We start from the raw sequence: 16,106 nt of genomic DNA, 5'->3' as shown, positions 1-16,106 counted from the left end.
CAGGAGGGTGAAATCTGTGGGATTCTTTTGCCCTCCCCCCTTCCCCAGCCATCCACCTCCTCTCCAGCCACCCCTGGCTTTCCGTGGGCATATTTGGGATGTTCAGGTTTATGAATGAAGTGGGCATCAACCTCTTTGCCAGTGACTCACCAAGAAAACGCTGGAGGTTGGCTCCCCAAAGCCAAGGCAGCACGAGCTTCCCATGGCTCCGTCACCCACCCCACTGCACACGCACGTGCCTCCTCCTGGCTTACGGGATGCTCCAGATCACAGATTAGCCTTGTGAGCTGGCGCACACGGTCTCCCAGCTGACGGGACGAGGTGTGTGACCCCCACATAAATCCTGCACGGTGTCACGGATCAGGGGACCACTCACAAGAGCACCGGGGAGCTTACACATATCACAGCTGGGTCATTCCACTATTCTGCAATGCAGAATGCATTTCAGGTGCACAATGCAACTGGCAGAGGTACGAGCGGCTGCATTACCTCCGAGCATTGCAACCCCGGTCCCACATCTGTCCTCCCTTCACACTTTCCGTTCTCTCCTCCTGCTTCTGCTCCCTTGCAACAGCAGCAGAGAGGTGAGAAAAGAGGAGCACAGCAACTGCTGTTTCCCCGTCCTGTTCCTTCCAGCTGTACTTTTGCATTCCCACACCAAAGAGGAAAGGTGCCGTAATTCCACCAACACAATAAAACACACCAGGAAGAAGAAGGTTTCAGAGCATTTCATTTGTAACCACAGTGCGTTTTGCATTATTGTATATAAGGCATTGACAGGCGATACAGACGTCTTCCAGCCATTTCAAACCCCTGAATAACAGGGAGCCCCAGGGAATACTTTATATAGGTCCTACCTCCTGGCTGGCTTTGGTGGAGAGACATAACCAAGCTACAGAGGGCCCGCAGTCAGGCAAACGGATGGATGTGGCTGTTCAAGCAGCAATGCAAATGGGACTGAGTTGGTGTTTTCAGACGCTCAGACCTGCTTTTACCCACCACAGTCCCACGGAGTCTTCTTGGCATGAAAACTGGCCCTGCAGCCTGGACTGGGAGCACGGAGGATTGCGTGCGGGGATGTAACCCTTTCCTTATCCTTATGCAATTGGATGCCCTGGATCCTGCTCTCCCACCACTGATGACTCGTTCTAGTTTGTCAGGGAAGAGCTGCTGGTGAGTGCTGGGGAATAAAATACGGTTTCTCACCGGGAGAGGCTCTGGAGAAGTAACACACAAATGTGTTTTGGTAGGGTTGCTTGTCTCTGCTGGGATGGGCAGTGGTTGTTGTGATAGGATGGGTGATGAGCATCCTGATATAAGCAGTGTTTTGCATTCAAGCATGGGTCACTCGTCTCTTTGGGGCTCTTGGCGCCAAGATTTTGTTTCTGAAATAGGCAGGGGTCACAGAGCAATAATGCCAAGATGGGAAATTTCACAGTCTCTGCAAACCGAAGCAAGGAAGTGAAATAATGGGCCTGATTTCTCACTGCGGATAGGAGAGCAAGGCATGCCGGCACTCAGCAAGACATGCAGACACCCCCCGGCAGAGCTGGGTCGTGGTGGAAGAGGTACAAGGACCAACCACGCCAACATTTTCATAAAATATAAAACCCAAAACTCATTAAGGAGCAAACACAAGAAACTTCTGTCCGCAGCTCATCAGATCCTCAGGGAGAAAGCATTATGGAAAATTTGACCAAGACCTGGTGGTTCGATAGTGGCTAACGGGGGTGTGGATGCGAATGAAGTTGGGAGGCTTCTAGGGAAAAACTGAACAAATGCAAAAATGAAGCACTGAACTGTGCCGGTAAAATGAAACACCCACCCCGAGGCGTGCAAGCCCAGAGCCGACTTCACTGCTCAAGCTTTTGGGAGAGGGATGCTGGATCAGCCAAACCTCAGCAGCAAGGACAGGTTTTTATAGCTGCATGTTCTCCATGTCAAAGACACCGTCTTCACACATGGCAGTGAGCTGCCCTGTGCAATCGGGGTGCTGTTACAGTACTGAATAACAAGGGATTTAATGCTCAACGCATCACATCCCAATCCAGCAAAGCAATTAGGCGCGTGCTTTTTTTCCCCTGCCTTCTGCTAAGCGCAGGCTTAAGTGCCTTGCTGGAGCAGGGCAGGAGCTTACGTTAGCACAGTTTGTCCTGAGAAACTCTCATCCCCCAGGATCACTTTTCACTGCTACTTGCTCTCACATGTCACGCCGAGTAGCAACAGCTCCAGGGGACAAATGAAACCGAGGAAGACATGTCTCCTCCTGCTGCAGGGCAGTGGGGAAAGATCCGTTTATCGTCAGAGGGACCGCAGCAAAAGCCACGAGGTGCCGGAGCAGCAGGACAGCTGTCTCTCAAAGGAACGTTTGCTTTCATGCTTGATGCCCCTGTTCTGGGAGATGGTTCCTTGCAGGGTGAGTGAATGCAGGATGAAAATTTGAGGCTAATGCTGTTTTGATTAGCATCCTCTCATGACATGAGCCAGCACTACAAAACACTAGAAATCCCCTTAGACCATACCGCTCTGTCTGATTGCGGCAGCAGAGAGACAGACGGACAGGAGGAGGGAATAGAAAACAGCAGAAGTGTCCCAACGCTGCCATCCCAGTCCTGTCACAGCTGCCGCTTGCTCTGTGGGAGGCTGAGCAAGACCTGCAGGATATGCCTCATACTAATTTGTTTGCAAAGCAGAAAGCAAACAAGCCTGCTTCCAAAGGTGCAGGTTATCTGCCTCATTAGCGCCCAGCAGCAGTGAGTTTCGCAGCTTACGCTGCAGTCTGGTTTGTACTGTTTTGCTTAAGCATGTTTGGGAGCACAGGAGAAAAAAGACTAATACATTCGCCGAACTGTGGCTGCAGGGGCTGCACATAGCAGGAGAGGAGAAAAGCAAAGTCCACGTGTACTGCTTTGCTCCTGGGGTTGCTCTCAGGGTAGGGCTCATCCCGACTCCGCTTTCTGCCACTACAGCACTGGTTTTGAAGGGAGGCATGTGGGACTGTAGGGGTGAAAGAGGAGCTCAGAGGGAAAACAAGCTCCAAAAAACATGAGCCAGACTGTGCAGTCCTTCATGAGCCCAAAATTCAATGGGAGTTTTGATTTAGCAATTACCACCAACTTCTGCCCAGGTTTTGCATCGCAGCCCTTTCCCTGGGTCCTGTATCTTGTGGGTTTTGCTCGCTTTGGAAAGGCAACGTATCAGCCCAGGGTTTCAGGCTGTGCAGCTCATTTTGTCTTCAATAGACTTTATACATATATAAACTAGATAATACACATTGCACGGCAAAGAAAAACTGAGGCTTGTTCAGAGTGCAAAGAAAAGTGTGCTCAGAACCTGAGACATTTTGGCTTGCATGTGCTGCTTACGCCAGCAGCCCGCGACTCCTCCGCTAAGGTCTGCAACATGACTGTACGCTCACAGACTACACCTGAAAAGGTCCTTTTCTCCCCCACCCTCTTCAGTTTTGCGCTGGTATTCAAGCTTTACGAATCAGAGCAGCTTAACAAAAAAAAAGGAAAGAAAAAAAAAGAAAACAGACAAGGAAGTAAAATAAGAAATATTTCAGAGCAGGTATTGTTTACGTGCTGCTTCCGAGGTGAGTGCTGTAGATGGGATTCTGCATACTGCATCAAGGTAAGTTGTATCTTCATTTTGGCAGCAGCCTAGGGCCTGAGAGAGGCTGTTCCTTCTCCGTCTCCATCTGCTGATGTGATCCAGTGCAGAGCCGCAACTTCTTTCCAAAATCCCCAGGCAGGCAGCGGACCTTTCAGGCATTTTCCAGCACAGGTTCAGTTGAAAGGTTTCACCAGTTTCATAGCAGCATAGTTCTAGAGGGATGGAAAAACGAGGGAAAGAAAAGCTGATGTGATGCAGGTACAGCAGGGCGGCGTGTGGAGGTTAAAGCATTTTTTTGGGCACGGCGCAGAACCGCAGACGGGGCTGCATTCAGGGCAGGCGTGATGGCCAGGCTGCCGGCCCCAGCCTTCAGAGACCAGCAAGCAAAAAGTGAATCCCCGCTAGCGAGGATGGTAGAAAGCCCAAGACATGAGAAAACATGTCTTGTCTTCTTCCAGTAGAGGCTACTGGTCGCAGGCACCAAGCAGCGAGCACCAGGAGTCACTCCTGGACTTTGATCGCTCCTTCCACCAGTTTTTAAGATCAATTTCCCCCTCTTCATACCCTTGTAAGAAATTTGGCACCTCCCCAGCAGCACCCTCCCAGTGCCCATATGCCTTCTCGCAGGTGAGGAGACACGTCCAGCTCTGCTGAGTTGCTCCAGCCTCCCCCTCCCCTCTGGATCCCGGTGCCCCTTCCCCTCCGCTCTCTCTTTGTGCTGCTCCCCCACAAACCCTGAGGCTGTATTCACTACCCAAGCCCTGACCTCGCATCCTTATGGCTCCTTCTCCCCACGATCCCCCCAGAATTGGTGACCTCATCCGCTCTGCCTGTTGGGTTGGTCCCTTTGGAAACGGGCCCTGGCCCCGGTCCCCGAGCATCCGCCAAGCTGTGCCATGACATTTTCTGGAGAGCTCTGCTTTCCACGGGCCAAAGTCTGCACCCAGGATCATGCCAGCAATCAGTCGGTCTGAACAGCAAGAGGATGGTTCTCGAGCCCTGCCCCATCCTGATTCAGTTTCTTAGTACAAACCTAGCCTGCAGGTCCATGGACTGCCTCCAAAGAACCTGCCAAAGGCAATCGAGAAAGGCAAACCTATTGCTGATTTTTTTTTTCTCTGCCTTGTCTGCATCCCTTAACGCCTCAGCCATCTGTTTCAGCATCAGCATTTGGTGTGGTTTTTGTTCCTGAGAGCAGAGGCCCCAGGCGAGACCTTCCTGTGCCTGTTTTCTGAGATCTCTACTGTCCCTGTTATTGCACGGGCTACCATGGAAAATGAGGTGTCACAGTGCTTTAGCCTATTACATGTGCAACTCCTTCCTTGAAAGAAGATGACAGCGCTGTGAAAAAGAATAAGCTGTGTAAACGCTGCTTATCAAGACCACAGTGAAAATACAGATGAAGATGCATGCTTAGGTCATTTGGAAAGAGCTATATTTAAAGTAGCTCTGGTTCAAACCCCCGCGACCACATACTAGCCCGTTTGGAAGTCCCTCCCAAGCAGATTGAATTTAATTGGTACAGGATGCTTTATCACTCTGTCACTTTAAAAAAACAACTTTGGAAACAAAGCATAATGCTAGTTACCAGCAACATCTTTGGAGGAACGGGGGAAAAAAGAAAAAAAAAACCAAAACAAACACAACAGAAGTAAAGTCTGACCAAAGACATCTTGATAAATTACAACGTGTAGCAAATTATAAGGCAGTTTGCCAACTGAGGATTTCTAATAATGCCATAAATCAAGCAAGCAAAGTTAGGGCAGTTTACCAGAAGTCATTAGAAAAGCCTCCAGTGACATATAACCTTCTAATTAATTATCCATCCATTTGTCTCTCAGAGTCTATCCTCCAAAATACTCCTATTTTTTATGATTTCACTGGTTGCATTCTGGAGGGTAGCAAGTTTTCTGTCCAGCTATGAATTTGTATTAACGAAGTGTTGAAAGCCAAGCAGGATTATCAATCAGCGCAGAAAGCGAGCTGTAATCAGAATTAATGGCAATGGAAGCAACGCTGGGCTTGCAGAACACAAACAGAGCTTTAAAAGGTAGTAAACATTTTCATGGTGCTGCAAAGCAGAGCTGACTCCAGCTGGAAGTAGCCTTACGTTTTTCTATGGTGGTAGCCACTAAAACCTTTACAATAATCACTGCTTCAGGGAGATAACTTCACCGCAGTATTCCCTACGTGTTACGGATGCAGAAGCCCAGGCTGGATTTTTATAACCTTTTCTTCTGACCTTGTGTCTAGCCCAGGACTTTCACTCGACCATTCCCATAGCAGAAGGCAGAGCTCTTCTCCGCTATGGCAATGTCGGATGAAAAGTCCATCAAAATCACTGGACCTTTCCGAAAACCCCCACAGCATGCCATAAATGAGCACTGCTGGACAGGAGTATGGGGTGGAACTAGAGCATATCTTGTAGAAAGACATTCAATCTCGGTACGTGGACGACTCGAGCAACGATGAATTTACCACAACCTTTGGCAAATTTGTTCCAATGGTTAATTACCCTTCGTCTCAAAAATTAGCATCCTATTTCCACTGGAATTGTTCCTTTAACTTCAACATCCAGCTACTGGATCTCATTATACTTTCGTCTGTTGTTTAAGGAGTCTTCTGATGTCAAGTTAAATCTAAGGACCGTCTGAGGAAATCATATAGGAGATATCCAGGGAATGCTGTTCCCAGAGCCCTAGCTTGTACAGACCTTAATGACAACCACTCTGCAAAGAAAGCTAAGGCAAACCAGCCAGTAATCTGACACTAAGACTGGGTGGAAGAGCCCAAGTGAAAAAATGAAGAACCTCAGAATATCAGATTTTCAACATTTTTTCCCATTTTTGTAAAACTAGACAACTTTTTTTTAATGGAAATATGCAATACCATGCAGTTTTCCACCCAAAATCAAAAGGCTTTTCAGTTGGAAATGGCCTCTCACCCACTAAAACGAGTTGTTCTGTAAACAGTTGTGCTAAGGATGACTGATTTCTTATGGACTTGTGCCGAAATTTCCCGTACTGCAGTACGCCCAGCTCCCCATGGGTCCTGATGAACCTCCTCTTCATCCCAAAGTGCTTCCAGACCCTTCCCCGCTTCTGCAGGTCTCCCCCTGCTCCTTCCAGGGACCCCAGATCCCACCGGGGCAGGCACGGCACGTTCCCTGGCTGGCAAACAACTGCTGATTGCACAAAGCTCTCCTGGGAAGGAGACTTTGAAGAGGACCTGAGAGGAGGAATGGGAAGATCTTTATTCCAGCCCATGATCAATCACACCCACTCTGTGTCCTGAGGGCGGGGGAAGCACAAAGGCATCGCATCTTCAAAGGTTCCTGATCCCCTGAAGTAGCTCTAAAGGCATATATATTTTGCAGAATATTTGCGTAAAATATTTTGCAGAATGTTTTGTTTCTCACCTCGATGGGGAAAATACTTCCCTGGGGTGTAAAGCATCTCTTGATGGGTATTCTGAACAAGACCAAGACATCGGCTTCTTGATTTTCACTGAAAAGCCTGAACCACTGTTTTTTGGGCACTACTGTTGGGAACCACAGACAGCCCTTCACCATTTCGGGCGGAAGCACACGGCTTTCGAGTGGGACATTTGCTCTTACTCTCCAGCTATTCTGACCACAAAGCTGGGACTGTGGTTGGAAGCTTTCAGCACTATATGGGCAATAGGAATAAATCAAAAAAGTCCCATTTTTATACCGAGAGCCAATGGAAACGCCCTGGGTTCGTTTTCAGGTGAGATTCCTGTCTGTCTGGGACGGAGGGTGACCTACGCAAGGTTAGCTTAGCTCACGGGACCGCTAGTTTCCCAGGGCATATTGTGGATATATATTTCTCAGGTAAAAGGCATCCACTTTCGGTGTCTCAGGCAGAGTCCAAACAAGACAAGATTTGGAGCCAGGGCTCAGACTTCTCCGGCAGCATCTGGTGCACGGGACACAACGCTCCCAGGTGGAGAGGCTGTATGCAGGCAGGGCATTCAGTCTGCAGGCAGGGGCATTCAGGCTGCTGAGCCAAGGACCAGCTGCTGAAAAGCAACGACTGGAAGGACCCTGGAGGTCCCAGTGGAGGTCCCAACAAGCAGAAAGCTGTGAATGAGCTCTTCATGCAAGGCCATAGCAAAAACGGCAACAGACGCGGGAAAATAGTAACTTCGCCTCTGCATGCACCCCTTAGCATCCCTGTATCCCTGTCCCTTACCCTCTGCCTGCTCAGACCGATGGCCCACGTGCTCTGACGGGATTCCCTTGAGGTTTCCTTCCCATCACCCACGAGCCACCCCTTCTCCCAGGATGAGACGGGCAGGACACACACAAAAATCCTCTACCTGCCTCGTGGGACCTCGAAACTGCACGCGTAGTGGCAAGATTATGTATACAGCACTAAATGCAGCAAAGTCCTTATTTTAAACAGGACTTGACGGTGCTCCTGGCACGCAGATCAGAACAGAAGTGAGGAGGGATCATTTTTCCATGCATTTAATCAAGGACGTAATGGTGAGCCCTGCCAAAGGTCAGGATGCCAGGGGCATCCTTCATAGCAAACCATCGCGCGATTGCCAAATTTAGTGCCTGATGAAACGGGAAAGGAACTAAATCTCCAAGTAGGTACAGAACCAGTGACCTCAAAAATCTAGGGGAAGCTGGCCAAATACATAAAAAAAGAAAAATTCCATGAAACATGGCCTTACTTTTTCGAAATATGACTAAAAATTGACCCGACCAAAATGAAATGAAATACAACAACATTTAGCTAGGAAACAGGGAAAAATCCCAAGTAATAATGAGTGTAAATCAATATTTATAGTTCACAAATTTTTTCTCCTCTCAACGTTGTTTTTCTACGATACCGCTGGAACGAATGCAAAGCCACTTGCATCTTCAGGGAAACACTGAGTTCTTCTTGGTCGAAAAGGCTTGGTTTCTGCTACTTGCCATAAAGGGGAGACTCCAGGAATGGCTCCGAATACAGGGCAGGGAGGAGGCAATGCAGCACAAATCTGCACTTGCACGATTATTTCCTCCTTCATACTACTTAGCACCTCTGGAATCGTTTCTCCAGCAGGAGAAGTATCCCAGCCCTTCCCATGAATACAAGGATAGAGAGGTGGGGAGAGCCGTGATCTAATCCCATCCCCTTTTTTCTCAACGGGAACAACCCAGCATGCACGACTTCAAATCATCTGAAAGTGATTACGATGGCGAGGAGAAATTCCACACCTCGCTTTGGTTGCACGTTGCAAGCACACAAAGCCATCTGCAAAAGGCAGCCACGTTCTCTCACATGAAGTTATAAATTACCCCAATGAGTTCTTTTCTTAAAAAAAAAAAAAATATCATATACAAGAAGCAGAATTTGTTAAGTGCTGGAAAGACAGAGGCGGGTCATTTTTCTTATCAGTCTGGGAGGAGGTGAAATGGCATCCAAGAGCCAGCATGAATTATTCCAGTGCTGTAGAAACAGAGGAGGATACAAAAACCCATCCCAAGCCAAACTGGAAGGCCAGGGCTCCATTATTTATTTATTTATTTATTTCATTTTGCCGGTGGAACTGACAGTAAGGCAAGAAAAATCCACTTTTTTGATTAATGAGGTGAAAACTCTCCCCCTCATTTCAGACATTACATTGGTATAAAGTGCTCCAAGCCTCGATAACAAGAGACGGGGCTGCCCGAACGCCTATAAACTCCCCTGCATCTTTAAACAATTACAGACCGATGCGTTTTTTGCCACTGCTCAGCCCTGTAAAATGGCTGCATTGCTAACGAGGCCGCGTGTTTGCCGGGGATTTTCCCACCAGCCCTGCAACACCTCCGACATCAGCTGCTCGAACCTCTTTGAAAACAATCAATTAACCTCAGCGTCGTTAGACACGGATTGAAACACGGGCACAAAGAGGTGAGCGCCTTGCGGTGAGTCTGCAGCAGAGACCAGAAACACAGACTCTCTTTTTGACCCATCATGGTCCACCAGGTTGTTCCTCAGGGACCAGCATGGGACTTTGCAGCCACATGCACTGGGACCATCTCTGTCAGCACAGAGGTCGGTCAGCCACAGAGACCTGGGGGAACACCTAAGACCTTGGTCAGCCCCCCCTGTCCTCTCCTGCACCCATCGTACCGGGAAGGCGTAGATGAAGATCCCCAGGAAGAGCAGCAAAATGAAGAGCACGATGGCCAGGATAAGCACCCACTTGTACCGCCGCCACAGGATGTACTTCAGGGTCTTGTACGGGGAGGTGAACCACAGGAAGGAGGTCTCCGGGCGCCTGGAGCCAAACGAAGTTGAGATCACTCCTGAGTTTCACGGTAGTTTCACCCTCCTGGATCCCCAACCCCGTGAGCACTCCCTGCTGTAACAAGCTGGCCGCTCACCCTGCAAACCCACATCCCTCTGGGTGGACCATGCCAAATGCCCTCCTTGGTGGTCCAGACCAGCCTCCCAGCCACCCTGGATAGTCTCAGCTCGTAAAGTCTGAGCTTCAACCAGTCAGAAACGGAGCCTACGCAGGAGCAAGCCCGTTGCAGACGGCAGACCTCAAACTGGGAACCCAAATTTTCAGTTTGCTCCTTGAGAACTCCGTGCCCTGGTGGTTACTTTTCCATTCAAGATGCTCTTACTTGGGGTCCTCCAGCTTGGGGTTCATATTTGGCTCATCCCGACCCACGCCAGCTGGCCGCTCTTCATGCTCTTGTTCTGCCACAATTTCCAAAGTCATTTCCAATTTGCCCTGTGTGGGTTAAACAAAAACAAACTTATAAACAAAACAACCAAAAAAAAAAAAAAAAAGGAGAGGTGAGAAATGAATGTATGATGCGAAATACTGATTGGGGAAAGAAAAACTACTTTGACCGTAACCCAACCACTACCAACAAGGACCCTGAGGAACCCAGTAAGAGTGGATTTCATACAGATCCCTCACCTGCCCACTACAATGTTCTCATCAGATATTCCAGGACATCTCAAATGTCACTGACACCCAAGTTTAGGCAACCGACTCAGGGGTCTTTTGTTGAATGACCTAATTCACTGCCTGGACGCCTTTACCTGTATCGAGCAGTCACCAAAGACTTGAACAGGAGCCCAGACACTTACATTTAAATACATCAGTCTGACAGCTGAAACCTTTCCCTGGTACTTGTCACAACACAATATCATTAAGAATAGATATGATACAGAGTCAAATTAGGTGGCATGTTCAAAAACCACAGCAAAAATCCCACAGAACAAATTATTTCTTCTGAGGCATTTGCATGGTGCTGGACAAATCCTGGAAAACATCCAGCTGACAAAAGCTGGTCCAGTTTGTAAAATTTGCAGCCCAAGACTGCCTTTCTTGCCCTGACCACGGCATCCTGCATGTGCCTGGCCCAGCCACATCCCTCCTCAGTGCTTTGAGTGAGTCCCCCAACAGAATATGTGAAGAGGCCACCTTACCGCCAGGATCTTCTTTTGATCCTGCTCAGCAACACAAGGCCACCATCCCTTGACAGTTTTCTGCTCAAAGAGTGACACAAGGCGACTTGAAGACAAGCTCTCATCTACTAGCTCTAAGGAGCACTTCTCAGCGGTCTTGGCAGGTTTGGGCATTCTGTTAAGATCCATCTGAATGGAGCCTGCAAGGAGGAACGTTACTGGGAAGACATCTCGGTGTAACAGGTCCTTAAAACATGGACTGTTTCCCTGAAGAAATATTCACTGTGGCACCCTCCTGACCTCAGGGAGCTTGGGCAGACACCCACACAGCGAGGGAGAGAGCAGGCTCAAGCGTAGCCCTATTTCCAAGCATAGTGCTAGTTTTAGCCAGTGGCTCTTCCTAGGAATTGAGCTCTTGGTATCACCATTGTGCTTAGGAAGACCTGAGCCATGAAGTCCTTCTAGAAGAGGCTGCAAAATATCCGCTGACTTACACAGCTATAACGTCGGATGATCTGCGCTGACGTCAACCAGGCAGGCCGAGATTTTTATTGAAGACTAAGAGATTTAGGTGAAACTCAAATTGTACACACCCACAGCCCAGTCAATGCAAGGGCATCGGGCAGGAGGCTTGCAGGTCTCCAAATAGGTTATTTTATTGCCCACCCAGGTCAGTAATTGCAGCAGACTAAATATGAAGGATATCCCACAAAATCGATAGCTTCCTTCGCAGAGTGATCCAGTAATTAGCACATTTATCTAGCCTTTAGGAGATCTGAGCTCAGTTCTCCAAGCGTTAGTTGAAAGTGCCTGTATTTAATTTACATTGCTACACTAATTTACCTTACGGTTGGGAACGGCCAAGAACATACACAGGGTCTGGTCCTGTGGCTCAGCTGAGGGACAGCAGCTTTTTACACTGCTGTGGGCGACTCACATTCAGTTTCGTGCTTGTATTTGTAGCTGTTCTGTGCCACAGATTCTTGCAACCAGTGACAAGAACAGCACAGATCAGGTTTATTGTGAAAAGTGCTTTACAAAAGCCAAAGACCACTTTTGTTTGTTGGAATTTGCAAAAAAAAAATGTTGGGAGTCAAGAGCTTATGATATGCAGAGCCAGAAATGGAAAACACACCTTGGAGAGGTTATTTCGGCACACAGCCTACATAATTAATCAAAGACAGGATTTAGAAGGATCCTGATCACATACTTCCTCAGTGAAGCTTTTGATGTTTGAAATTTTTTTAGTGGCAAAAGGAAAGGTAGAACAAGATCCAACCGTAATGCTGGAGCCTCCAGCTTCTGCAGAGACAATCTGCTGCACAGCTCTGATATCGTTCCTATTAGAGGTTTGTTGGTTTTTTTTTTCTTGACCTAAACCTAGATTTCTGAGAATGACTAACGAGGCTAGCACTGAAAAAGGCAAGTGTCGGATCGAGCTGTGTTCATGTCTAAACATCCCAGGTAAGGCAAGGCAGGTCAGTGATCCTGCCTGGTGGTCTCAGCTCAAATACACGGTTAGCCCTGATGAACACATTTCAGCACAGACTCAGCTGAGTCACGGAGAACTGGGGCTTTCCTGGAAGTTCGTGGCTCTGTTGGATTTGATGATGCTCTCAACATTATGTCAGCCCAGGAACAGGCTGCTGCAGGCTGAGACTGGAAATCTGCCTAATACAAACCACTTATCATCAGCCCTGAACTTACGCTGACACTGAATCCTGTTCCGTGGCTTAAACTGGTCTCGTTACATTTTCTTCATATCCTGAAAGGATTCAGTCACTTTTTCCTTCCTGTCTGCATCAGCAGGAATGGAGCCAAAAAACTCTCCTGACTTACCCAAATAGTCATCGAAAGAGAACTTGTCATTGTCCCAGATCTGGAAGATAAGCTGCGGTGGAATCTTGTTTTCTGTCTTGTCCAAGCTCCAGAAGTGCTCCTAAAATCACACCAGGGGAAAAAAAAAAACCACCAAGGAAAAATAAAAGGCTCGTTAGTAGAAGCGGGCAGAGCCTGGCCACTCTCATCTCACAGCAGTGGAAGTCCTGTAACATAACGCTCCCGGTGTGTCCTGCTCCAGTTCTGCAGGGCCAGAGCCACAGGAGGACACTACTGGCTCTGGCCAGTTCTTGGACAAGGATGCTCGGTGGAAAACCCAAGATGCTTCTGGAAGTTGGTTTGGTATCAATTTGTGCCTTAATTTAGTGGCAATATTTTAGCAAACAGGCACCATGAGCTTGCAAATAGGATCTTTTGGAGTGACAGCATCATATTTGCATGATTTAGCCTGAAGGTGACTCTCCAAGGTGAAGAGAGCAATGAGTGTTTAGTGCCAGTGCTGCCAATCTTCACTTTCCTCTTAATTAATGGAAAAATATAGGAATAACACTTAAATTAGCACTTATGGTAGGCAATTCAAATACATCCCCTCCCCTTCTGCTCACCTCTCACCCCAGCTCTGCCAGCAGCCAGAGCCCTGCGCAAGTCTGGATCCACCACTGCTCTGATCTGCTGTCTGGTCTGTTGTAAGTAGTCTGTGTGCAGTTGGCCAACTTGTGACCTGCAAACACCTCTACCACCTGTAGGTAGCCCGCGGCTCCCAACTTTACTTACGAAACATGAATATGTAAAGAAAGAGGCTGGTGCTTTCAGAGCAGCTCGTTGTGTGGTGGGTTCCTCAGTTCTCAGATGACTTTGTTCATCTTTTCTGCACATCTCCCAGGTTTTCATTCTCAGGACAGGTGAATGCTAGGGCTGGACGTGGTATCCCAGTAAATCTGCTGCTAATATTACACTGGGCTGCTGCCAAGCCACATAATGTGCTTGCCATATCTATTACTACATCCAAGTTCAAGAAAGGAGAGATTCAGAGCACCAGCAAGCCACGATGACAAGAGCCTGGCTCCCTGTGCAACCAACTGAGCAGTGGCACTGTGACACTTGATTTCAGTCCTTATAATCGGAGATCTGTCACTGCCTACACACCCTTCTCATTTCTATTAGATGGGCAATATTTTTTCTATTCCCTGCTGCTAGAGCTGCCGTCACAACCTGTGGAAAGATTTTGCAGCAGTCCCAGAACCCTATTTGCAAAGCACCTGGAATGAAAATGAGCATCCCCTGTGATTATCACCATTCACCAAACCCTTGTGCAGCGCAGGAGCTATCGTCCATCAGTTCTGCAACCCGGCCACGGTAATAAGGAATAGCCACTGCGTGGGAGACAGCATCCCTGTGGGAGTTCAGCAATAGGATGAGGCAGCAATTTCTGCTTTCCGGAGAGGAGATGATTTACAAAACGCTCACCCATGAGAAGTTTGCAGCTGCAGCGGCCCGGTTACTACAGTGGATAGGCCAACAGCAAGGCAGATGGTCTGCCTTCTGGGTAGTCAGACCAACACTCCCCAAAAAGCCAGTGGAGGGGAACATTTAAATTAGACTTCTCTAACAAGGAGGGTTTGAATCCCATTACTGTGACAATGAGCTTGCGGTCACATCATTACACTATATGTTGGATACGTGCCCATGCCACAAAATTTGCTATTTATGTGGTTGCAACTGGTAATATTTCCCAACAGGGATCTAATACCACTTTTGGGATGCCACAAGATGCCTGAGAGTTAGGGCTAAGAAGTGTTGGGACAGAAGGAGAGAGACGGAGACACACACAAAGCAGAGATCTTGTTATTTCTGGCTCCAGCCAACGCTTGCAAAGAGGAGGCAGAGTCACGACCGGTGTCTACTGACAGCACAGGCTCAGAGGTGTGTCCTGTGGGCAATGCCTCCTGCCGCACTCTTGCAACATGGCAGTATCATAAACGGAGCAGATTTAATTAAAACCAGGAAACTTCAGCATTATTCATGACACATACGTAGCACCATAAATTCACTGTGGTGGCTACAAGACTCTGATTCATTATATCGTGCAATATTAAAAAAAGGGGGGAAAAAAAAGAATGTGTCACACTCCATAAGAACATAAATATTCAAGCAGGGAGACTGTGGGTACTTAAATCCCATTGAAACTGGTTTCACTTTAAGAGATCACCCTGGACGGTTATATTTCAATTTAGCTCCATTCCCCGCCTTGCTTTGGAAAAACACGCCAGCATTTTTGCAATGGAGCATTTTATTTATGCATTTTAAATATTTTATAATCTAGAAAAATAAAATAAAGTCAATGGAAACTTCCATTTCTCCCCCTCTGCTCATTGCAATGTATTAAAATGTATGTTTGTCCAAGGGGGGGCATGTTTTCCCAGCTAATAAGTCATTTTAAATTAAAACTGCTAATAAGGGAAAGAGCTTATGGTGATTCTTCCCTTTCCCATATATTGGTCAGGTCCTGCATTGCAGAAGGGTTGTTAGTCATCCAGAGGAGAAAGCCCCCAGGAACCATGTACCCATGCCTAAAGAAGGCGGCGGCCAGATGACCTCACCATGGGTTGGAAAGGTTCATCTGGGGTCTGCGAGATGGAGGAAGACCCATCTCCCACGGTGTGCACCACAGCGAGACACCACGGGCTCCTTCCGATTGCCCCTTGCTGGGGCAATTCAGGCACCCCCATCTATGCTCAGCTTGGGAGAGGATGAAACGTCCTACAGGTGCCTCTTCCTCTCCAGTGATAACCGATGTCCCCAGCTTAGAGGCTGATTCCACCACATCTGCATTCGTCAGACGTGTCCATGCTCCAAGAGCGTCGCTAGACTGCTGCCTGGGTTGAACCACCTCTCCAAGCACATGTTGGACCTTCTCTTTGCGCCATCCCATCCACCTGGAGTCGAACGTGAGCAAAACCTAGCACTTGAGCGGCCCCTCTGAAAGGGAGGTGCGGTGATGGCAGCTCTGCTCTCTGGCAAAGGCACTGCCTGCTGGAAGGCCCAATCCCATGAGTGCCCTGATGGGGAAACAGCAGGAACCAGGAAAAGGAGCAGGCTGTTGCGAGACCCAAATTATTGCCCCAGTCTCTGAGCTGCTGCAGCAATCCCCCTCCTCTTGGTGGGTTCCTTCCCCACCTGTGGTGCCGGCTGAGCTCTCCCGGGGCAGGAGGAGAGCACCTT

General features: G+C 48.2%; 1 protein-coding gene across 7 annotated transcripts in view; it reads right to left on the bottom strand.

Moving 5' to 3' along the window:
- Nucleotides 1–713: 713 nt before the first annotated feature.
- Nucleotides 714–16,106, bottom strand: part of DYSF (dysferlin) — a 107,546-nt gene continuing 92,153 nt past the window's right edge. For all 7 annotated transcript variants that reach the window (XM_076335619.1, XM_076335621.1, XM_076335624.1 and 4 more), the window contains 5 exons: nucleotides 12,885–12,984; nucleotides 11,067–11,245; nucleotides 10,250–10,359; nucleotides 9,750–9,897; nucleotides 714–3,827 (listed from right to left, as the gene is read on the bottom strand). In XM_076335619.1, coding sequence (XP_076191734.1) covers nucleotides 3,789–3,827; nucleotides 9,750–9,897; nucleotides 10,250–10,359; nucleotides 11,067–11,245; nucleotides 12,885–12,984 — 576 coding nt within the window. In that variant the 3' untranslated portion in view covers nucleotides 714–3,788. The remainder of the gene's footprint in view (nucleotides 3,828–9,749; nucleotides 9,898–10,249; nucleotides 10,360–11,066; nucleotides 11,246–12,884; nucleotides 12,985–16,106) is intronic.

This window comes from Aptenodytes patagonicus, chromosome 4, assembly GCF_965638725.1.
Source record: "Aptenodytes patagonicus chromosome 4, bAptPat1.pri.cur, whole genome shotgun sequence".
Classification (NCBI taxonomy): Eukaryota; Metazoa; Chordata; class Aves; order Sphenisciformes; family Spheniscidae; genus Aptenodytes; species Aptenodytes patagonicus.
The sequence above is the reverse complement of the archived record's forward strand: the minus strand, read 5'-3'. Positions and strand labels throughout refer to the sequence as shown.